General features: G+C 46.6%; 1 protein-coding gene and 1 pseudogene across 1 annotated transcript; one reads left to right on the top strand and one right to left on the bottom strand.

The window, feature by feature from the left end:
* The first annotated feature begins 5881 nt into the window (after window positions 1-5881).
* LOC127594894 (calmodulin-like) lies at window positions 5882-6330 on the top strand (annotated as a pseudogene).
* A 2023-nt stretch (window positions 6331-8353) lies between these two features.
* On the bottom strand, window positions 8354-14695 carry LOC127594893 (casein kinase I-like). The gene is made up of 2 exons (XM_052056647.1): window positions 13779-14695; window positions 8354-8411 (listed from the first exon to the last, which is right to left on the bottom strand). Exons 1-2 carry the CDS (start codon window positions 14693-14695, stop codon window positions 8354-8356), a joined length of 975 nt encoding a protein of 324 aa, XP_051912607.1.
* Between the last annotated feature and the right edge of the window lie 10647 nt (window positions 14696-25342).

Genomic DNA, 25342 nt, shown 5'->3' with positions numbered 1-25342 from the left:
TAGATCGAGGCCAGGCAGATTCCCAGCGCCAGGATGCGGAGGATGGCCTCGACCAGGAAGAATGAGTACCACTTGCCCTGCAAGTAGTAGACCACCAGCGAGGCGTAGCTGTTGAACAACTGCTGGTCCATGTTCTCGTCCAGGGACAGCAGCAACTCCTGGATGTCCGAGCAGCCGTAGGTCAGCTCGATAGGCCGCTTGGGCTTGATGAAGCGCACTTCGTCAGTGTCCTGCGACTGCAGGTCGATCTGCAGCTTGCGGGCCTTGATCTCGAAGTCGAAGGGGGAGGGCGAGTGGATGGCGATGACACGGTCCTTGACATCGCCGTAGTGGGGCAACCCGTAAGCCTACTGGCTCTCCTCAAAAAACCCGACCAGGAAGTCGCGCATGATGTTGCCCCCGCAGCGGTAGTGCAGCTTGCTGTAGATGCTGTTGTCCGTGCAGTACTTGATCAGCAGCCGGTTCATCCGCTCCTGGCTGTACCTCATCGTGTAGGTGATCGGGTCGCAGTCCAGCAGCACGTGGTCCGCCTCCAGGTTGATGTAGTTCTCGGCCAGCAGCTGCTCCACCAGCGCGTGGTTGCAGGCCACCACCGCCATGTTGAAGTAGAACATCCGCATGTTCGGGTCCTCCAGATAGCGGCTGACATCCTGCTCGCCCTTCCGAGTGATCTTCCGCAGGTTGACCAGCTCCGGGAACGTGAAGAAGTTATCGAAGGAGGAGACGGGCCCCTTGACCTGGTGCACCTCGACGTTGTCCTGGTAGTAGAGGGCCACGTACTTCAGGTTGTCCTTCACCACGAAATGGCCTGTGTGCCCCTCATCCAGGTGCGTCTCGAACCTGGTCTTGGCGTTGAAAATCAGTAGCACCTCATTCTCGATGTTCACGGCCAGGTACTCCTCGCCCTTTGAAAAGAACAGGTTTTCGATCTCCCGGTCATGGGCCTCCTCGCTCAGCAGGTCGGCCTTGTGCGCGATCTAGGCCCTGCGGAAGTCGTATACCTGCAGGTACGAGAAGGAGGTGCCGAACAGCATGGTCTCTGCGGAGTCGACCAGCAGGTTGTACCACACGGTCTGGCACTTGATGACCAGGTTCGGGCTGGGGTCGGTCATGGCCATCTTGAACACGCTGTCGCTGGTCGAAAAGTACAGGGTCTGCATGTCGATCTGGTAGTAAAAGTCCTGAATCTCCTAGTGAACCTGCCCCTGGTACTCCCGCAAGAAGGCCTCTCTGGCGTCGAAGGTGATGATCCTCCCTTCCTGCAGCACCAGGAAGGCGGTGTGATAGTTGTGCATCTGCTGCAGGACTTCTGGCCTGCGGACTTGCAGGCAGACCCTCGACCCGCCTGCGACCGTGTTCCGGCAAATGAGCAATTGCTCTCGCTGAGAACATTCTTCATGAATCTTGCCATCTGACTCCTCGGAAAGAGCATCGACCCTGGTAGTTTCGACCGTGAAGAAGGTCTAGACCTGGCTTTCGTGGCCGTGGATGATGGCCAGGATGTTGCGGGGCGAAGGGTTGCGGATGACCTTTTTGACCACGCCCCACTGATATACTGCAATGCTGCCATTGCTGCCAAAGATCAGTCCCTAGTCGTGCTGCTCCCCGAAGGCGAAGGACATGATCGACTCGTCAGTCTCAACGAAGGGGTCATTCACGTAGTTCATCCTGGGCTCATCCCATTCCAGGAGGTACTTACTGAGAGAGTGCTATTCGGCGATGATGAAACAGGAGGAGGACGTGGCCAGACTGCTGCAGCCTTGTAGCGGGGCGGTGAATATAGGGAGTTGATCACTTTCCTCCCCCGTTTCATGCACTTCCAGCCGGTCGGTATACACCAACACCAGGTGCTACTCCGACAAATCCTCGTCAAAGATGATCTTGATGACTTTGCTGTTGATGCTGTCAGCCACAAAGATATTCCTGACGAAGGTCAGCTACTGGTTCTCGAACAGGTACTCCACCACCTTGCTCTGCGTGAATGCCAAGAACACTCGGTCGCACAGCAGCACCGCGTACCCGATTTGCCCTGCGTATTCCTTCACCACTTCAAACCGGTCCTTTTCAAGCCTGACCAACTCGCAGCACTCGTCCTCCACGTAGTTGAAGACAAAGAGGACTGCCGACAGTGGTATGACCTCGAGCGCCCTGCTGCCCTTGTGCCTGTGCTTCTACTGGTCGATGAGCACAAAGGCCTAGCAGTCGCGGGCTACTGCTGCTACCCCGCTTATCTCGTCCACATGAAAATAAGCGCATTCCCAGGGCAGCGCCTATTCAGCCAGCTAGGTCAACTCCAACTATTCATCGAATCGATAACTGCGCAGTTGGTTCTTTTGCAGGGTAACTACTACCCCTGAGGCACTGACTCCCATCTTCTAGCACTCGAGGCGTTTATGCTTGTTAAGTTACATCATCTCGTGGTCCAGTAACTGAAGCTCGTTTTTGCTGTATGCGACGAACTGCTCGGAGGCAGCCAGGTACACGAGCTGCAGCTGCAGGTCGGTGTGCACAGAGACTTCGGGCTTGGAGTAGTCGAGGCTGCAGTTCAACTCCTTTTCGATATGGTTCGCCTCAGGAGTTTTGAGGTGATCACCTTAGTGCTCATATTTCTTGGCCTTTATGGCCCTGAGCCTGCCAGCTGGAACCGGATCCTTTTTGACAGGGGCCAAAATGTTCGGGAGCACGGTGTTGGGATTGAGATTCAAGTTTTCCACTATGGAATCCAGCATGGGAAAGAAAGTTATTGAATTAATATCATGCCGCTCTACGAAAGCATCATTATCACTCGGGTCAACACTGCCCGCGCACTTTCAACCATGATCCGAGTGGTCTCCAATTAAATTCTGGCCGCGGGCGGCAATATCCGCTCGGCCCGCATCCTCTCCGACCGGGTGCTGGCGAGCGGGCTGCGCAGCCAGGGCAAGATGCACCTACTCGGGCGATACGTCCAGCTGCTCTACGACGGCAGCCCCGCAGTCAAGCTCCTGGCCGAACAAACCGCCAAGAGCACCAGCGAGTTCATGAAGGTCAACTCGTTTAGGGTAAAAGATCCACTCACCTCTTCGTAGACCTACCTGAAGCCGGTGCAGGAATCAGAAATGTTCAGTCCCTCCGAGAAAGAAGAAATGCTGAATGTCCTGGCTTCGGTCCGGGTCAGGTAAATGTCCAAGTCCAGATAAAAATGAGGCATTATCTTATTACAGAATTGTTAATATTAATATTTTTTTCAACATGGAGTCGGGCCAGAATATCATCAAGCGGTAACGAAGGAGCCATCGATCATACTTCATCACCCCAGACTCGAAGAGGGAAAGGCTGGGGAACTTCGCTTCAGCCGAGGCCTACAGGAAGCAGAGGCAGTTTGAAATGGGGTAACATCCACTAAACGTCTTTTTTGGATACACCTGGGAGCACAACAGCAACTACCTGCACGAACTCAAGAACCTGATGGACGCAGTGCTCGGGGCGATGATCATCGCCAGTCTGCTCGGGTTCGTGCAGTTCGTGTATGCCTACGTGACTGCCAACATTGGGTTTTTCTCGGGGTACAGGCTGGTGCTAGGGATGCTGTCGCTAGGGGGAGTAGGGGCCACAGAAAACGGGGTGGCCGAGTCACTGGCCATGACCTTGCCGGATCTGGTTTACAGTGCTCTGATATTCGTCCTCTTGCTGTACTCCAAGCACCAGCTCCGGAAAAAGCAATACCTCTGCGAGACCGGCCTGCGCTCCCTCAAGACCACGCCTGCAGTGCTCCTCCAAGATTTTTTTGTGGACGACGAGCCCACCCTCGCAAAGCTAGCCACCTTCGAAAGATCTTTTATATTGAGGAATATAACACCGACCTGTATTACGCGGACCGGGCTTTTGACGAGATTAGGGGGCTGCAGGAGGCCTACATCGTGGAGGAAGACGAGGAGGTCAAGGATTAAATCAAGGACAGGATCAAGGCCGCATAGGGCAAAAATGGCAGGGGAGTGTTCAAAACACCCTTCTACACGAGGCAGGCTATCATCACCTTCAGAAGGAACCTCGACAAGCAGAACTTCATAAAGCTAATGGAAGTGAATTGGAGGACCGGCCGTCTGTACCATCGCTTGCTCGGCACCTGCGTCTAGGACAAGTAAATTTTCGCAGGCAGTAAATTCCATCTCAAGGAGGAGTACGTGGACGAGCCCGAGGACATTTTCCCCTAGAGGAAGGACCAGCCTGCGATGTTCAAGGTTGGAAAGGTGCTGCTGTTCTGCCTTGCTGTCGTCGCCATGATCTTTGTGGGGATGGCCCTGATCTCCCTTCCTCTGGCGCTGCCCAGGCATTCTCCCCACGACTGCTATTCCCCCGACCTGGACCTCTCCCTTCTTTCGATCAACATCTCGGCCACCCCTCTCCATCACTTCTGCTACTGCCAGCTCAACGAGCACCTTTTTTTCGCACAGGGAACCAACTAGTCCTTCCACGTCTTTTGCAGTACTGTCTTTTAGAGCATCAATGTCAGCTCAGGGTTGTACGTGGCAGCTGCTTTTGTGACGGTGGGGTGCAACATTCTAGTGTACTGGCTGACGCCCTGGCTGGTGCTGCTGCTGCCCCTCCACATGAAATACGACCTGTCCATCGCCACAGTGATCACCTCCTTCCTCCTGCAACTCTCGAACAGCGTCCTAGCCCCCGTCATCCTCAACGCCCGGTGGAACACCACCCGCGGCATAAACTCAGTCAACTTCCTCCTGGCGAGCACCCACCCCAACAACATAGTGTTCGGGGGGTTCAGCAAAATGTGGTTTGTGAATCTGTCCGTCTGGGCAGTCACGTATCTGCTTATGGAGGCACTTGTGCCCTGGCTGGAGCTGCTGGGCTGTGTGGGCAGGGACCTGCTTGCCAGGTGGTGGCTGGAGAGCAGGTAGGCCAAGTATAGCCAGGGAAGGCTGGATGACCTAATGCTGTACGATCAGCTGGACGTACCTTCATTTCTGGCCCGGTTCCTGGCACTCACAGCCTTCACTCTGTTGTTCAGTGCTGGAATGCCTCTGCTGACCCTGGTGTGCTTGATCACCCTCTTCTGCCACTACAGCGCTTTCTCCCTGAAGCTCTTCCACTTCTCCACACACGGCTATCTGCCCCCAATCAAGCTCTACGTCAACTGCCTTCGCCTGCTCAAGTGGATGATCTTCATCCACTTATTCCTGGCGGCCTACATGTATGGCAGTGCCCTTGGCTCGCAAATGCTGTTCGGGAAAGCTATCGAGCATGCTAGTTTTGTCGGGCAGTATCACGTGCTGGTTGGGGCGGCGGTGGTTGGAGTGGTCGGGGTCTGTGAGGAGGTCTTTCTGGACGGGTGCTGTGAGGGCTAGGAGAGTGAATAGGATGCAGGGAAGACTCGCCTTGCAAAAGCTATGCGTTGGGGGCGGTCAAGCGGTACAAAGATTTATCTTTATTGATCTAAAATAAGCTACCTGACTCCAGAGACCACCTCAAGCACAAGTCCAGAATATTCGTCTAAAACCAAGATACTAATAACTTTTTAATACCTGTAAAAAATCAAAAGAATGTCGAGGACATAAAGGAAACTCCTTAGGATGGCGAACAGCACCCTGAGCCCTCACCCTCACCCGCACCCACACCCACACCCACACCCACACCCGCACCCGAGATCGAACCAGAGTCCGAACTCGAACTGGCACCCGCACCCCGCCCAGCCACACATGCAGATAAAGAATACCCCAACAGCCAAGACTTCTAATAAAGGAAAAATTCCTGCATGAATAATAACTCTGAATTTAATAAAAAAGGATAGTTTTAAATAATGGAGGAGCAGGGCTGCTCGTTCTTGGGCAGTTACTTAGCCTGAAGTTTAAACCCGGGGGCGCGGGCTGTAATCATTATTATAATGGCGAATTAGCTGAACTAGGAGCAGATTTCGGAGTTCAAATAGGCCTTCGCCCTGTTCGACAAGGATGGCGATGGCTGCATCACCACCAAGGAGCTGGGCACGGTCATGCGGTCCCTGGGCCACACTCCACCGAAGCCGAGCTCATCGACATGATCAACGAGGTGGACATCGACGGCAACGGGACCATCGATTTCTCGGAATTTCTGTCACTTATGGCCCGGAAGATGAAGGACACCGACACGGAGGAGGAACTTGTCGAGGCCTTCAAGGTGTTCGACCGGGATGGCAACGGACTAATTTCTGCGGCTGAGCTGCGCCACGTCATGACCAACCTTGGTGAAAAGTTGTCCGACGAAGAAGTTGACGAAATGATCCGAGAGGCGGACATCGACGGGGACGGGCACATCAATTACGAGGAGTTCGTCCGGATGATGATGGCCAGATGAGGCCCTGATCCCATGCAAATGCAATTTGTCAGGTCTCTGTGCCAGCCTCCTCCTTAAGAGTAGGCGCGGAATCCCTTTCCGGCAGCAGAGGATCCGCTTCGGAAGCGGAACATCTTACCGGCAGCCTCGCCGAGCAGGCTGCCACTTTCATAAGATGAGCTGGTTTAAGCCCGAAGACTGACTTTCAGCTGGGAGTACAACAAAAACTTCTAGGCCCGCATGGGCGAGCACAGTCTGGATCTCGGCTTCCCAGTCTGTGTGCATACGACCTTGCAAGGGTTTTTTATCGGCAGTCATCTCGGCAATGTGTATTGGTTCGAGTTCAGAAAAGACCTGGAAAAGTTGGTGATCCTTCGTCACCCCTCCCTCCGGGGGAAGGGGCCTGTCACTGCCTTGGCCTGCAGTGCGCATCACGACTTGCTGGCAGTCGCCTTACAATCCGGCTGCATTGCGGTGTATGAGCTCGCGACTGGTGAACTCAAAAAGATCATCTCAGAGCTCACGGGATCTATTGACAGCCTCTACTTCGGACGAGGAGGGAGCTCAGACGTGCTGCTGGCAGCAGGGCAGGAAGGCAGGGTGCTGGCCTTTACGATGACCCTTGCAACCCTAGATCGCATCTTTGGCAGCTCCTACAAAGCCTCCGAATTATATCCCAGCACAGATTCGACAACCCGTTTAAAACGCATCATTCCTTCACTCCTCACTAAAGGTGAGATGGTCTATCCCGTAAGGCTGGCAGTCTTGGACGAATAGTCCCGTGGAAGGCTTAGGCTGCCATACCAGATAGTCGCTTTGGTGGTCAACAAGAGAGTACTGGTCATCGAGTTAGATGCGGGGTGGGAGGTGAAAAGACGTGTGGAGGTGATCGAGGGGAGGGATGAAATGGATATTGGTATGGCTGGGGTGGGGGTCGGCAGGGGAGGAGTTTAGGAGGTACCGCTTTTGGTGGTGGGCGTGGGTGAATAGATCATGGCATTTAAGCGGCTAGACGACTAACAATTATGGCATCTGGCCAGTCGAGTCAGCAATGAGAACCTGCTTTTTGGGCAGTTCATCTCGAATAGTCTCATTCTCGGCCTCACCCGTTCTGGCATCCAAGTCGGACCTGTCTACCATCCTCTCCAACAACTTGCACCCTTCAACCTCTCCCGATTTGATTACCTCACCTACTTCAATGACTAGTGGGCCTAGCAAAAGACCGGCTTCAAGCTGACATAAAAGGAGATCGTCCGTCGATGCGTTTCTGTGCAGGCAGGGGTAGTGGTGGCGATTGAGGGGAAGAAAGTTATTTTGGGGATGGTCAGCGGCTGGCAAGCGTTCTTAGAGGGCTTGGCGGAGCAAGGCCCGTGGGAGAAGGTGCTTCGGATGGGAGTTGCTGTCTATCGAGGCCAACTATCAGCACTCACAGATCTACCATAAACCTAATCAGCTCGCACCGAGATCATGTCCCCCTATCTCCGGCAACTCTGCATCAGCTACATCAGTTGCAAAGGAAACCTCGTACCTAAAGAAATCGAGTTCGTCTTTGACTACATGATCGCCATCAACAGTCAATAATTCTTGATGACCGCGATCAGACAGCTTCTTTAGTAACGAGGCCACGGGGACGAGTTTATGGAGGTACTGAAAAGCAGTCTCTTCAGGCAAAAGCTGACCTTTTTGAGTTCGGAAATGCTCGGGCTTTTGGTCGAGGGGGGTGACGAAGATCTAATTGAAGCCATATCGGTGAATAGTCGGCTGTAGCTAGAAGACTGCTCGGCATTGGCGCAGTTGTGCTTTCGGAGAAGGATGTTCAGACCGCTGATGTTCGTGGCCCAGCAGATGGGGGACTATTTAACCCCAGCGCTCAAGATGCAAAGCTGCCTGCAATAATCCTATGATCCTGGCCTCAGTCAGCTTCTGCTGTGGTACCTACACTATTGCTACTCGGGGCTCAATGCTTTCTGCTAACGAGTCAGTGAAAAGCTTCACGCCCAGCTTCTAGAATAGCTTTTAGGCTACATCCTTGTGCGAGGGAATATCATTGCTTTGACTTCCTTGCTAGGCCCCGCCTTTCTGGACCTCCAGTTGATGCTGCTCGACAGCCGCGAGCAGGAGTTAGTCCAGGAGGCTCTTTACAGGGTGCTGTCAGGGCTTGGAATTAGGGATTGCCAATAAATCACAGACAAAGAGACAGTTAACCGAGCGTTTTTGGGAGTAGTCATTAAGTAAGCCAGGACAATGCTTTCTAGCACCCCGTAAGTATGCATCTGGGTGATGAAACTGATCTCTCAAGGACGGTTCACACTCTCCCTCTTTAGCGACCAGTCCATCTCTCTCCTCGAACACGCCTTCCTCACAGACCAGCCCTAACAACTTCTCCTCATTCTCTCCCACATCACAGAGCAAGGCCAGTAGCTATCCTAACCACTTGCCGACAAACTTGGCAGCAGCCCTCATGAGACTATAAGGGTGGCTCTGTCCCTTAATAAAAAGAGATTCAAGGCGGCTTGGCTGATAGTTGTTGAAGCATGGAACGAAAGCGCAGTCTTGTTTTTAGAAGAAGTCTTCAAAGACTATTAAGATGAGGGATTGAGTTAGCTGAAGGCCGAAATTGCTACCAGTGCGACTTCGTTGCTCAGAATTAATAGGGCACAGAGACCTCAATACTTTTCCATTTTTCGTAATCACTTCCATGGATACTAGGTCGATCTTCTTAATGAACTGAAACAGGAGGTGCCTTTCTTCTTGTAGTACATCGCCTTTCTATTTGAAACTCGCAGTGATTCTATTTCTAAGGCCATGAAACTGGAATATCTCAGGCTGCTCTGCCTGCACGACAAGGAGGGAGTCCTGCCGGCCCTCAAACATCATGACTTTCCACTCGAGGAGAGTGAGGAACTGGTCCGCAGTCTAGGAAACAAGGAGGCGCTGGTGCACCTTATGTAGAAAAAAGGACAGATCCGGTAAGCAGTGACCCTACGCACCGATTTATTCGTGGCATAGTACAAGCAGGCATTTACAGCTATACTAAAAAACCGGGTTTATGACAAGTCTGCCCTGACGGACCGACACCAGGCTCTTCTCGAACTGTACAAGCGCATTGAAGAGTAGGAAGAGGAATAGAGTTATGTAGAGTCGTGGTTCGCATTTCTGGACAGGTTCTTCAAAGACATCAGCTATGAGACCATCCGGAATGAAAAAGTGAAACCAGAAGTGAGACAGCTCATGAGGGAGCTGGTCATCGGCTCGCTGGAGTTTATCTTTGAAAGGGTGCAGTCTCAGACCTTCACCCAACAATTCTTTGAGAAGTACCCTTAACTGCCTGGGAATCTGGTCCTTCCAGCAATCAAGCACCGAGCCCGTCTACATCACTATCTACTCGAGCTGTATTCCCGTCTCATTGACGATCTCAGCAGACAGGCCGTGCAGGACCGTTCTTCAGTCATCACTCTTGCAGTGCCTTTCTAACCAGACACAAGCAATGTTTTTCTAACAGTGCTGCGTCTGTCAGAGTGATGAGCATCTTCCCATTCTGGTGTTTGGATGCGGGCATTCTCAGCATGTGGGGTGCAGGAGGATTGGTGAGAGGAGAGGAAGATGTCCTTTGTGTGCCGGGTGGGTGGAGGTGGCTGATGGGGTGGTAGTGAGGCCACCTGTGCTGCTGGAGAGAAGGGCTAGCGAGCAAGACGCCGGGGCTATTAGGCTACTCAGAATGGGGCAGTACGACTATGATCATTAAAATCAAGAGCGATTATAATAAGTCATGTGATCAGCAATTGTTTCCATCTCGCACCAATTATTTTAATGTGTCATTAATATTGCTGAAGGATCTGACACCCACGATGTACTTTGTCAAGTTTAGGTACATCCCAATAGATTGTCATCGATTTACATCCATCAAGAAGGAGCACAAAAAAGTGTGAAACCGTTAAGATTCCAGTTGCATAAATTTCTCCTATGCTGAAACGTAATGCCCAAGACAGTACTACAGTGAGGATTTCGTCTGTTCCCCATGCGGAATCAACTGTGCATTTTTTATAATTTGTCTATAGTAGAAAGGCACTCTGCCATCAGGAAAAGCAGGGTTCACAGTCCAGACAGACTAGCCTCGATGTACAGCTTATGTAGGAGGGACTCACATTGCTGCTGAGTTATGATTTAGTCCTTCGTTGTAGGCCACACACCCAGACAGACAATAAATGCACTCCACCCTAGGAGGGAGATCAGCTGTTCCCAGTAAGAGCGAAAGTTGCTTAATTGAAAAAATACTCACTTATAAAAAAGAGTTGATTCCTTGGGCGTCGACTTCGAAAATTCCGTATTACCCATCCAATAAATGCAGTAGCAAGTACAGTGGAGTCAGAATGAAGAAACCATTCCTACTTGTTCTTGAAGGGATATATTCCATTTTTTGAAGTGATGTTTCTAGGACTTCACGTACGGGGCGCAGACTGTGCTTTCGGCATCTTTTAATTTGATCGGATAATTGGAAAGGATCAATTGACGTTAACCCGACCTCTTTAAAATTTAATAACTTTAATAAATTTTAAAGGACAACAGTCCTACTTACTTCCACTTAAAATATTAAGTTTGTTTTCTTGAATGTCTTCTCACTCCTTAAACGAAGGGAATGCAAGATCGCAACAATAATCCAAAGTGCTCGGCTTTAATATTTCCGATCTAAAATAAAACCGAAAAAGGCAATGTTCAAAAAGCCTAGTTCACCTGCCCGCAACTGTTAGCTCACCGATCTACCCGGCTACAGGCAGTTGCATGAAAAGATGACAGCGTATCGCAGACTACCCCGCAAATGCATTACTTTGAAACGACTAAGCAGGTCGCTCGCCGGCCTATCCAAAATACCTGCCAGATACCAGGCGAGCAACTTGAGCCTCTTGTAGAGCTGGTTCGCTAGTGTGGAGAGGAAGGACGGGTACCCATTGCCAATGAAACCAACTGACTTAGGTCGACGAATTGATTGTACTGGCAGCTGTCTTGACCTTCAGCAGGTTAACGCTTTTGAACAGCATATCAACAAGCTTGGGGGCAGCCTGCCATCGCTATTCATGAGGGTGATGCGGAAAAACCGGTTGTTCCGCAAAGACCAGCAGCGAGTCGATATTCGGGCTGCGCTTGATCAAACGGGCGAGCATAGGAAAAAGTCCATGCTGGAGGCTTTAGACTCCTTCCTCGCTAGTCGCCCTGCCTCATAAACAACGTTGATCCCTCCTATTCAGCGCTAAGCCTCGCGTGGTGGCCGCAAAAGCCCACTTCGCCCCCGATCTTAGAAAGTGTGGCTGTGATTCTTATGCATTAAAAGTCAGACAAAGCCTTGATATGGATCGTCCTGTCATGTTTTATTTTATGGGTCTGTGACTGTAGACAGTCAAGCCTCTTTTCCAATGGTAGATATTTGGATGAAATCATGTAATTAACACTAAGATTATCAATTTGTGCGTCCAGTCTTTTTCGACAAGTGATGTTTGCTGGACATCCTACTTTGGAGTCGATCAATAGTTGACGATAGCCATGTACTTGATGCTCTTCTTGACCACCTTTTACCTTGTGGGCCTTGTGATCCATGCTGTGTTCTTGAATAGGCTGTATGTTTGGGAAATTGTCCTGCGATATACTTCCCGGCAACAGGAATTAGTAGGAATGCGAGTCTTTGCAGGTGACACGTTTTGTCTGGTTTCTATGGTCGCGATGTGAATAGAACCTGCTTGTGATAGCCATAAAGGCCTGTCCTCAGGTCTGGTAGGAAATTAAAGCAGACTTATTTCGACGGGTTGCCTCTGCTGGAAAACTCGCACTCCTCACAGATTCCTGGTGCCAGTAAGTAGATCGCAGGACACAGCCAGCCCAGCTAAATAGTAGCGCGGATCAGCTCATTAAATAGCAAACATCACACGAGGAGATGAAATACCATGATTGCTGAGGTTTGAAAGAATATAACTTACTAGGTCGATACGGAGCAAATTATTCCTGACATAGCGAACAAGCCAGCTGAAAACGCATTTAATTATCACTATTCCTCTGCCACCGTAGATTAGTCCTATTCTCTTCTCAGAACGACTTTCTTCTAGTATTCCCAAAACACGGAAATCAGTCCGGCTATTATCCCGGATCTCAGGAGCCCTTAGCAAACGGAGGCCCAGGGCTTAACGAACGCGGGGATGAGGATCGCCCGGGCTATTGAGTACATCACTAGGAGGGAGAGCATCGGCAGCAGTCTGAAACAGAGAAGCATCAAATAGTACGGCAAAAAACAAGCAAGGATTGTAATGGCAACTGGCACACTCAGCCCCACACTGACAGCCAGCCCAAATGACCCTAGCTCCAGGGCCGCCCCCAAAAGTAGTATAACTTAGCAGATCCTCACCCTTCTTGAGTTGGAAGCCACCCGCACCTCGAAGATCCCCCTCATCAGGGCCATCAAGCACCCCTCGCCCTCCATAATAATAATCACAAGGCTCGGTACCGTGGGAAGTTGTTAAACTTTTACCCATGATGGCAGGTGTTCCATCAATACAAACACTGCAATCTGTTTATTACCTTCGCCTCGTCCCCAAGCAGAGGTTCCTGTGGATGTGGATGCATGTGCTGGCCAGGAAGGGTATGCATCCTGAGTAGGACCTAATGGTACAACTACAAGGACTTCCACATCCATCGAGGGTGCAGTTATCTGCTGATGGCGGGCGAGCTGGTACCGCAACATTGTAACATTGTGGGTGTCTCTACTCCTGTTTTCGCTGTTCAATCCTCTCATACCTACGATAAACGAACTGATCGAATGTAGTTTAAGTTCACCAAAGGCTGATTCACTCTGTAATCAGACCATATTTGCTGCCAGATTAGGTTTCGCTTTAGCGGTATAACACGAATAAACGAGGCTTTTCAGATTTGAGTTGTCCAGTGACCCTGTTGGTCGTTATATCAAAAATAAAATACCTGTGAGCCATAGGGCTGTGTTGAAGCGTTGAACAAAACAAAAATACAATGTTGCTTCAGCTCGGAAATTATCAAAGTATTAAAAAAGTTTTCTAATTTTATTCTTTATGAAAAGTTTAGATTTGATAATTCACACAATAGCAGGAAGCTAAGTCCTTTGCACGAGAATAAACAATAATACACCACCATTTCCTTCCAAATAATTTTAAGAATGTTAGAATAGATGATTCTCAACAATTTGTGATCGACCTCACAAACAACTAATAAACAATTACTTTTTTGCCAACACACCACATCACAGGCAGCCGCTCTACCTGACAGCGTGACAGACAACTTCGGATAGCCGAGAAGGCAAGAACTCCAGTGCATCACGCGGCTAGTAGGTATTCGGATGAATCTAAATGACATAGAAGGTCATTCTTTCCGCAGTTCGGGTCAGGACATGAGTATCATCGAATAGCGGGGATATAGATCGGGAGATTATTCATTCTTTGTCCTCTTCCTTCTTCTCGTGCTTGTCCTTCTTCTCGTTGAGGATCACCCAGTCGTACTGGTAGTCGTACTTGTAGCCCTGCTTGTTGAACAGGTCCTTGAACATGTTCTTCAGCAGCAGGTAGTCGGGCTTCTCCTCGAACTTCAGGTTCCGGGCGTAGGACAGGTACTTCGCGAACTCATTCGGGTAGCCCTTACAGAGGACCTCGATCGAGGTGGTTAGCTTCTTCTCCTTGATGCGCTCGTATTTGTCCTTCTTGGTGGTGGCCTTCAGTGACTGCCACGGCAGCATGCCCCGCAGGAAGTACATTGCCACGTAGCCGATCGACTCCAGGTCATCACGGCGGGATTGCTCGATCCCGAGGTGGGTGTTGATCGAAGCGTAGCGGGCAGTGCCAGTGAGGTTCTTGCCCTCGCGGTAGGGGATGTGCTTGCCGTCCTTCTGGATGTAGCGCTTGGCCAGTCCGAAGTCGATCAGAAAGATTTTATGGGCAGTCTTGTTGAGCCCCACACAAAAATTGTCAGGCTTGATGTCCCGGTGGATGAAGTTCCGGGAGTGGATGTACTCGATACGGTGGATCATCTGCTCAATGAGCATCAGCACGGTCTTGAGGCTGAACTTCCGGAGGGTCTGGTTGAACAGAGATTCGAGGGAGGGCCCCATCAGGTCCATCACCAGGATGTTGTAGTCCCCCTCGGTGGAGCAGTAGTAGATGTTGGGGATGCCCTTGTCGATCACCGTCATGTCGTTGTGCAGGTAGTTGTAGAGCTTGCACTCGTAGATCAGCTGAGGATGGTCCGTGTTGACCGGCTCGATCTTGACGGCCACATCCATATTGCTCTTGGTGTTGATAGCCTGGTAGATCTCTCCGAAGGCCCCCTCGTCGATCTTCTTGATCAACTTGAAGTTCTTGCCCACCTTCTCCATGATTGGCATATTTGATTATATATAATGACCTCTGACCCCGTGCAGGGCGGGGAGTCGGCCCCCCCCTTTTTGTGCGGAGAGTCAGTGCGGGTCAAGGAGAGGGTGGGTGGGCTGTGGGCGAGTGTATCCATGAAATAATTCTTATTGGCTGTCAGGCGGGCTTAATGGCGGGCTCCATGGAGGGGCGGTTGTTGAGGAGTTAGGTTTAGTGGACGTTAAGGTCCATAGTGAAGTCTATCGCTGTGGCGTCCAGTCGAAACCAGTTCATATCTGCTGTCCTGTCCCCTTACGAGGTGACCAGCCTCTTCAACACCTCTCGGGTGGTCACTCCACAAAGTGCCAGCACCAAGTGAACCACACAGAATCCAACGAGTACCAGAGCGACCACCCCAAACACCACAGAGAAGACGATGATCAGTATCCTCGAGAGGTCGGGGTCCGCCTGGCCAAATTTCAGGACTAGAAAAATTATCAAGCTAGCCAAAAACAGAAGCACGTAGATGTTGAGACAGGTGATGAACCACACGAAAAACTGGTAGTTTCGTTTGGCCACGCAGGCATTAACAAATGGGCAGTGATGGTCCATCACCTCCACGCAGTGATCACAGGCCCGGCAGTGGGTCGACCTCCTCGGCCGGAATATTTTGCAAGTCTCGCAGAAAGTGCTGTCCTTTTGCTCGAGCAGGAGCCTGTTCGCCTCCTCTTGGGTGATGATCTGATTTTAGACTTGTAGTTCAAGGATGGCTCTGGTTGGCAGGATCCCTGGGTCTGTGAAGGTAGTCAGCAGGACGAACAGCTCTGTCAGTAGCAGTAAAAGGCATAGGGTGATCGGGATTGCCGGTGAGGCTTTTTACCACAGTGTTTCTGCTGCGAATGGAAGGAATATCGCTAGTGGCAGGATCAGCGAGCAGTGCAGGTAAAGATTGGGACAGAAGTCAGACAGTGGCCCACAGCGGACTCTCCCATCACAGCAGAACCGATCTTTGCCAGTCCACAGTTCGTATAACTTCATATGCAATTTCAAGCCCGTATTTGTCCAAACGGACAATTAACAGCAGGACCAACTAACCAATCTTTTAATTATTTTTAAATCAACAGTTGTTTAAATACCAATATAATTTAAAAAAATAGGGCCATGGGGATGCGTTATTTAGTACAAATAATCATAATGTAAATTTGGAATCGATCAGCTCAAGGATCGAGTCGTTCAGGCTGAACATGGTGTTCTCCAGGGCTTCTATTTTGCTGAGGTTGGGGCTGTGGCAGGTCTATGATTCGTAGTCAGGGATGTCGTTCGGCACCTCGTCCTTGCACAGCTTGCAAAGGGGCTAGCATGCTGGCTTCACAAAAATTTGGTTCTGCATGGATTATCGATTAATATAAAAACATATCATGTGGAATTTTTCGGCATTAAACCCGTTGGTTTCTGAGCTGCTGGCTTCATGGTTTGAAAGGCCGACACCTGTGCAAGCCCAGTTTTTTGAGTAGCAGGGGCATCATAACTGTCTTCTGCTGTCCTCACAGACAGGCTCCGGAAAAACCATTGCTTTCTCGGCCCCGGTCGTAAGCCGGCTACTCTCAACAAATAGTTTCAATCCACCTGTGCGCTGCCTTATGCTAAGCCCAACCCGCGAGCTGGCCCTCCAAACCCATCAAAACGTGAAAGCACTTGTCCCGCCTGAGCACCAGCGGGGGGTCGTCAGCGTGATAGGCGGAATGTCACAAGAAAAACAAGCAAGGGTGTTAGGCAAGGCCGTGATCGTAGTCGGGACGCCAGGAAGGGTCTGGCAACTGATTGAAGATGGAGTGCTGTCGCTGGCAGGGATTAGTGATCTGGTGGTGGATGAGGCTGATCGGATGGTCGAACTGGGTGCTTTTAGAGAGCTTGATGCCATTCTGGAGCATATCTATGGATACGAGGAAAAACCATGGCAGCTCAAAAGAATAGAGAAGGATAGAGCAGACTAAGATGAAGCCCTGTAGGAAGTAGTCAAGATCCCTTTTGATGAATTTATCAAGGGCAAGGATTTTTTTGCTGCCAAGCAGACTATTCGACAGTAAAAGCACGAGGTCCCCAAAAAGAAACCGAAAATCAAAGTTGTCTTTGTTAGTGCAACTTTGACAAAACAGTTCAAAGATAGCAAGCACTATGACAAGAATTTCAAAGCCCAAAAGAAAAAAGGTGACAAATCACAAAAATAAGATGAACTCATCCCGAAACTTAAGGCAATCCTATCTCGAGTGAAATTCGAAGGCTCTCCAAAAATAATCGACCTCGCTATTTCCTTAGTGCCTTTGACCCTTACATAGTTCAAATGCTTCTGCGAATCAGACTAAAAACTGCTCTATCTCTACAGCTATCTGACCCAAAACCTCACCAAAAAGACGATCATCTTTACCAACAAAATCGAGCGCTGCAGACAGCTGAGCGAACAGCTGTCACTCCTGCTGATCCAAAATGTAGCCCTGCATTCCGAAATGCAGCAGAGGCAGAGAATCAGCAAGGTCTAGAAATTTGTTGAGGGAGTGAAGGTGCTGGTCACGACGGATGTGGCGGCGAGGGGGATTGATGTGATTGTGGACTTGGTGGTACAATTCGATCTACCGAAAGACTGTGACACGTATGTGCACCGGGCTGGCCGGACCGCACGGGCAGGACGGCCTGGTTCCTCTCTCGTTATTATCAGCAAGTAGTAGGGAAAAACCTGGAGAAAGCTCAACGATCAACTTAAAAGATAGACCTCAGTCTTTTAAATCACCGAACATTAATACACACACAATCTGGAAATTATCGAAAAGGCAACCAGACTTTACAATTTGCAGAGCAGGCTGGCATCGGAAAGAAATCGGAAAAAGTTTGATCGGAAATTGGATGATCAGCTGGGACTAGGGGACTCGGAGGATTAATAGGAGGTGGATGAGGAGGACAGGGCGGTTGAAGAAATGTTGAGAAAAAGGGAGCATCACAAACTCAAAAAGGAACTATAGACAGCTCGAGTGAAAGCCAAAGACATCGAGCCACACAAAAAAATCATTCAAAAAAGGACGTGTCTTTTTAACCCCCTCCGAAATCAAAAGCATTCTTGACCAGAAAAAATGACATCCAATTAATAATTTAGATGACAGAGAACAGGCCGAACAGGCTGTTTAAGGTCGTGACGCTAGGCTCGGCGGGCGTAGGCAAATCGAGCCTGCTGGCGAGGCTGACCAGATAGGACTTCGATCTGTGCTGCAACACAACGATCGGTGTGGAATACAGCTCACGAGATATAATCACAAGCGACGAGACAATCATCCGGCTACAGATATGGGATCCGATCGTGGGTGATAGGTTTGCAAGAATCCAGAAACCTTATTTCAGATGTGCTGTGGCTGCGCTGCTGGTCTTTGATGTGACCAGGCGGAGTACCATGATGGATCTGGATCGGATGATACTCTAGGCTCGGGAGCATACATCGATCCATACGGTGTTTGTGGCAGTTGCTAATAAAACTGATCTTACAAGGCTCAGGGAAATTAGCAAGGAAGAGGTCAGAGAGTTTGCTGAAATACGTGGACTGATTTTAGTCTAAACCTCGATGCTAGACGGCTCGGGTTGCGAAGAGCTATTGCTCAAGACCTGCGAAAAAGTCCTCATCCAGATGAAATTGTACAGAGTGGACAGAAGTTCATTCAAGCTAACTCAGACAGCTTTTAACCAAATTTCCTCGCTTTCCTCAATGTGTTGATAATCCTCATAACCTATTTAAAATGATATACAGCAATCTAAAAGCGATCGGGACTATCAAAGAAGACTTTGAAAATATCAAGCAGAAGATCAAGGTCGTTGAAGAGAAGAACCGACGGATTATCATGAAGATGCATGGCCGCAAGGAAAATCAAGTTGATAATACCAAGGATGTGATGCACTCTGAGAAATTTGAATTGGAGCCGAAGCGGCTTTAATTAGATTTGAACTAAGACGACAGACCTGAAAGGCAGTCCTATACGCACACCGATTAGAACAGGTATTTGAAAAGACAAGTTCAAATGCTGGAAAAAGAGAATAAGGCTTTATTGATATCACTGAAGAATTAAAAGGCCAATGCACTTGACTATAACTAAAATAAATAATTGTTACGTGAAATTGATTATCTTAATCAGCTGATCGAGTCCCTAAAAAAGGAAAAAAATATATTAGCCAGGGAAAACGAAGATAAATAATGCTTAATCAAAAACATAAGACAATAATATTAAAAATTGGAACAAGTGTTGGATAAAGAAATGAATAAAAACCTATAGTTTAAAAGTAAGGAAAGTATGATGAGTTAAATAAAAAAACAGTTAGGAGAAGAAAAATAACGCCGAAAAAATAAACTTTATACTCGAAATTAACAATAAATAAAACAGGTTGAACTTTAAAACAAAAGGCTTAAAGAAGAAATTTAAAAGATATTGAAATAAATCAAGAAAATACAAAATTAAGCTATTATTAAATAAAATGAAAAATAAAAGCAACTAGAAAAATTTAAATCATAAGCCCGTGAAAATAAGATCAAACAAATAAAGATGATTGATGAAAACTTACGATTACAATCTGAGACAATGAATCTCACCACTGTAATTACGAACATGCAGGACTTGACTAGAAGCCTTTAACAAAACCTGTCGGAAAAAACAAATGAATTAGAACATTAACAAAAATAGAACACAAAATTGAAACAAATACACTTCCGGCTTGACGAATAAATCGCATTTCTGAATTAAAATGTCAGGGAAAAGGAAAATATTTTATCTGAAACCAGACAAAGATTAAAAGTGTCTTAAGAAGATCATGAAGAACTGAGGCGCTGCCATCACAAATAAGTGGAATAATATCGATATACATTAAATGAGTTTTCATAAAAAATTGGCAAATCGACTGAAATACTTGAAAACTAGAGGCTATAAAACAAGCGAAGCTTAATCAAATTGCAAGCTTAGTTCCAGGAACAAAAAAGCAAGCAATAAACTTCTTAGTAGAAATGCAATAAAGTATGCTAAGATTTGAAAGCAGAACGATAAAATTTAGCCTTGTTGAAAAAGAAAAATTTGGAAATAATTGCGAAGTTGGAAGAACTGCAAGAAGCGCATGCTTCGCTGCAGCATGAGCAAAAAGATGGCAACAAAGGATTCTCACTTCAGATGCAGCGTATGCAAGATGAGTTGGCACAGCGGGAATCCGCCGTTGAGAATGCAAACAAGGAAATAGCCCGTCTGATAGGCGAAGGTGAACAGATAAAGCAGTAGTAAAGTCGCTGGAATCAAGAATTGGCTTCGGCAAAAGTACTCATTGACAAGCTGAACGAGTAACAGAACGAGCTTCTCAAAAAGCATGCGCTGCTCGCGTCGCAACTGGAAAGCAGTTAGGAGAGAAGAAAGGAAGATTCAATCGAGCGCTAAAGAGTGATAGACGAATTGGAACATAAGACTCTTCAGATGTAGGAAACGATCGGGAATCTGAGAACTGCGTCGAAAAGCCTTGAAGATTAAATAGTCCGCAGGCAAAACCAAAACGAAGAACTGAAGGCGGTTATTTAACTTAAAGAACATGAAATCAAGCAGATTCGCGAGAACAAAGAAACGACCGAAGAAGAGTTCAGAGCAAAGTACTTTAAGAAGTCCGAGGAGAATCAAGTTCTTAAAGGCGAAATTCAGGTCCGCGAAAGGAATATTACTTAGTTCTAAGACAAAATTGAAGAATAGCGAGAACGGTCGAAGGAAAGCCGGCGATTGCTCACTTAGGAACAGCAGATAAGGCTGAAATGCTAAAAGTCAATCTCGTAGTTAACACAATAGATTAATAGCTTAAGAACGAAAGTTTAGAAATCTGGAGAAGATTTGGATATCTTGAAGGCCTAAAATCTGAAATTGCATGAGGAAAACTTACGATTACAATCTGAGACAATGAATCTCACCACTGTAATTACGAACATGCAGGACTTGACTAGAAGCCTTTAACAAAACCTGTCGGAAAAAACAAATGAATTAGAACATTAACAAAAATAGAACACAAAATTGAAACAAATACACTTCCGGCTTGACGAATAAATCGCATTTCTGAATTAAAATGTCAGGGAAAAGGAAAATATTTTATCTGAAACCAGACAAAGATTAAAAGTGTCTTAAGAAGATCATGAAGAACTGAGGCGCTGCCATCACAAATAAGTGGAATAATATCGATATACATTAAATGAGTTTTCATAAAAAATTGGCAAATCGACTGAAATACTTGAAAACTAGAGGCTATAAAACAAGCGAAGCTTAATCAAATTGCAAGCTTAGTTCCAGGAACAAAAAAGCAAGCAATAAACTTCTTAGTAGAAATGCAATAAAGTATGCTAAGATTTGAAAGCAGAACGATAAAATTTAGCCTTGTTGAAAAAGAAAAATTTGGAAATAATTGCGAAGTTGGAAGAACTGCAAGAAGCGCATGCTTCGCTGCAGCATGAGCAAAAAGATGGCAACAAAGGATTCTCACTTCAGATGCAGCGTATGCAAGATGAGTTGGCACAGCGGGAATCCGCCGTTGAGAATGCAAACAAGGAAATAGCCCGTCTGATAGGCGAAGGTGAACAGATAAAGCAGTAGTAAAGTCGCTGGAATCAAGAATTGGCTTCGGCAAAAGTACTCATTGACAAGCTGAACGAGTAACAGAACGAGCTTCTCAAAAAGCATGCGCTGCTCGCATCGCAACTGGAAAGCAGTTAGGAGAGAAGAAAGGAAGATTCAATCGAGCGCTAAAGAGTGATAGACGAATTGGAACATAAGACGCTTCAGAGGTAGGAAACGATCGGGAATCTGAGAACTGCGTCGAAAAGCCTTGAAGATTAAATAGTCCGCAGGCAAAAACCAAAACGAAGAACTGAAGGCGGTTATTTAACTTAAAGAACATGAAATCAAGCAGATTCGCGAGAACAAAGAAACGACCGAAGAAGAGTTCAGAGCAAAGTACTTTAAGAAGTCCGAGGAGAATCAAGTTCTTAAAGGCGAAATTCAGGTCCGCGAAAGGAATATTACTTAGTTCTAAGACAAAATTGAAGAATAGCGAGAACGGTCGAAGGAAAGCCGGCGATTGCTCACTTAGGAACAGCAGATAAGGCTGAAATGCTAAAAGTCAATCTCGTAGTTAACACAATAGATTAATAGCTTAAGAACGAAAGTTTAGAAATCTGGAGAAGATTTGGATATCTTGAAGGCCTAAAATCTGAAATTGCATGAGGAAAACTTACGATTACAATCTGAGACAATGAATCTCACCACTGTAATTACGAACATGCAGGACTTGACTAGAAGCCTTTAACAAAACCTGTCGGAAAAAACAAATGAATTAGAACATTAACAAAAATAGAACACAAAATTGAAACAAATACACTTCCGGCTTGACGAATAAATCGCATTTCTGAATTAAAATGTCAGGGAAAAGGAAAATATTTTATCTGAAACCAGACAAAGATTAAAAGTGTCTTAAGAAGATCATGAAGAACTGAGGCGCTGCCATCACAAATAAGTGGAATAATATCGATATACATTAAATGAGTTTTCATAAAAAATTGGCAAATCGACTGAAATACTTGAAAACTAGAGGCTATAAAACAAGCGAAGCTTAATCAAATTGCAAGCTTAGTTCCAGGAACAAAAAAGCAAGCAATAAACTTCTTAGTAGAAATGCAATAAAGTATGCTAAGATTTGAAAGCAGAACGATAAAATTTAGCCTTGTTGAAAAAGAAAAATTTGGAAATAATTGCGAAGTTGGAAGAACTGCAAGAAGCGCATGCTTCGCTGCAGCATGAGCAAAAAGATGGCAACAAAGGATTCTCACTTCAGATGCAGCGTATGCAAGATGAGTTGGCACAGCGGGAATCCGCCGTTGAGAATGCAAACAAGGAAATAGCCCGTCTGATAGGCGAAGGTGAACAGATAAAGCAGTAGTAAAGTCGCTGGAATCAAGAATTGGCTTCGGCAAAAGTACTCATTGACAAGCTGAACGAGTAACAGAACGAGCTTCTCAAAAAGCATGCGCTGCTCGCATCGCAACTGGAAAGCAGTTAGGAGAGAAGAAAGGAAGATTCAATCGAGCGCTAAAGAGTGATAGACGAATTGGAACATAAGACGCTTCAGATGTAGGAAACGATCGGGAATCTGAGAACTGCGTCGAAAAGCCTTGAAGATTAAATAGTCCGCAGGCAAAACCAAAACGAAGAACTGAAGGCGGTTATTTAACTTAAAGAACATGAAATCAAGCAGATTCGCGAGAACAAAGAAACGACCGAAGAAGAGTTCAGAGCAAAGTACTTTAAGAAGTCCGAGGAGAATCAAGTAAAAGATATTCAAGAATTATATGTACACTTGTAATAACAATTAAAAATCATTTCATTATAGAAAAAATTAATTTAACAGGATAGATAGCTGGCACGGCATTAAACTGAAGAGTTAACAACATAAATATTCAAAATAACATCAAATTATGCAAAATTAGAATAAGAATATGAAAAAGTGTAAAACTTGAACAAAGAATTCATGGAAACTGCCAGATGCACCCAAAGTCCCCTTGCTTAGAAAGACAAAGCGATCAAAAACATTTTCAAATAATTTGTTGTTGAACACCAACCCTATATTGAACTGTACACGACCTCTTTTAGTTTTTATCCTTTAAAAACAATAAGCTTTATCTCCAAATTTCTGGCCCTCATTTACAATGTGCAGCAGAAATACCCTGAATCGTTCGATCTACCCGAATAACTGAATCTGGCTCTTTCACAGTGCAACATTATTCCTCATTAAAATATCATCCTGATCGAAAAGTATTACTCGAATATTCTGTTGCTGTATGAGCGTCTGCTCTAGTAAATTGGCCCTGCTGATCTAACAGGAGTATAATGTCAGGATTTGTTCGTCAAAGCTTTCTTCGCTGAGATCCAGGTCTACGCCTATGAGGTCTCGATGTTGCAGAATGAACTTGCGGAGCAAAAGCTTATGTTTAAGAGGCTTCAGGAATAGAAATAGCTATCGAGTGTGCAAAAAATCGCATCAACTCAAGAGTTCAGACTTCCGTAGCCTATTTCATAGGTCAATGTCAAGAAGGAATACTCATTTGATTCCTTTAAAATAGATCATCTGCAGTTTGGCAAAGGACAAAAGATTGCACCTTAGGTCGGTAAGTCTAGTATGGTTTAAGATTCATGCAATTCTGAAAAGATTTAAGCCGAAATTAAAAAGTTGAAACATTTTGAAAGATAGGTTAATAAGAAACCGAAAGGACTGTCCAAGGTGTCAGTGTTCGAATTGTCTTTAAACGACAATGAGTAATAAATAAATAGCATCAAAGTTCCTAACAAAAAACTCCAAGAATTGAATCTTGAGCTGTCCAACAAAATTAATGAGATATATGAAAAATCACTCAGCTATCAACAAAATGTTTAGTCTCAGAAGAAAGAAATTGAGACCTTAAAAGAATAGTTGCGGCAGGAAAAAAACCTGCAGCAAGAAAGTATGCAAAAATCGAAAAGGACCAAGCCCACAGAGTAAAAGGTCCATGAAATGCAGGTAAAGCTGGATGTGGAAAAGACCCTCCATGCTGAGAAGGAAGAGCTGTTTAAAAAATAATTAGAAGAACTTAGATCACAAATGAGGCTGCTTGAGCAAAAAAGCAAAGAGCCTACTCGCAGAATGCAGGACGACTCAGTCTCGAAGTCGAAGCTGGCCACTCTGCAGTTCTTTAATAGTCTCGAGACTGAAAACCAGGAATATGACATTATTGTCTGTTTAAACAGCATTTTCAAGAGCATTCGTACCGGGGATCCTATAACAAAGGAAGCAAAAGAAATGCCGGCCTAGATCTACACTCTTCTGTAAAAAGAGCTGATGGCCCTGGAGCGGTTCGTGACGGAAATGAAGAATTCGAGGAGTTAACTCTAAGAGGAATTTGAGATTGTTCAGCATGCCTTCATTAAGGATATCACTGGACAGAAGCCCACATACTTCAAGGAATTGCAGTGTCTTAACGAGTATGGATAGTTTATAGAAATGGTCACTATTAAGAACGAGGAGCTGGAGCTTGAAAATGACGAGTTGGAGGATCGGTTCACCAGTCAGGCCATGATGACAAAGGAGGAGCTAAAGAGGTTGAGGGAAGAAAAGCAGTCCCTCGAGGCCAAATTGACTGACAAACTAGAGTTTACACGCAGTAGTGCCTCGAACTATTTTAGACGGTTTCTAGAAAATGTATTCGGAGATGAAGATGAAGAGTACCTTGAGCAGCTGATAACAGGAGTCCAGAAAGCCCTCGGCATCAGTGATCGAGAGGGCGAGATAGACCGCAAGAAATTTATAACGAATTGGCTTAAATCAAAGAAATCGAAAAAAGGCCTGTTCTCAAAGTTGCTCTGAATGAATGCATCTGAATATTAATTGTAAATGATACTATAATTAAAAATTCATTTTCAAGTATTGTTAAGTCTTATAAAAATACAGATAAATTAATACTCAATGTAATTGCAAAACAAGAAAGATGATACAGGTGGGGTTGGGGTTGGGGTTGGGGTTGGGGTTGGGGTTGGGGTTGGGGTTGGGGTTGGGGTTGGGGTTGGGGTTGGGGTTGGGGTTGGGGTTGGGGTTGGGGTTGGGGTTGGGGTTGG

Source organism: Hippocampus zosterae, unplaced genomic scaffold (genome assembly GCF_025434085.1).
Source record: "Hippocampus zosterae strain Florida unplaced genomic scaffold, ASM2543408v3 HiC_scaffold_300, whole genome shotgun sequence".
Classification (NCBI taxonomy): domain Eukaryota; kingdom Metazoa; phylum Chordata; class Actinopteri; order Syngnathiformes; family Syngnathidae; genus Hippocampus; species Hippocampus zosterae.
Note: the sequence above shows the minus strand (reverse complement) of the source record. Positions and strands in the feature narration are given on the sequence as shown.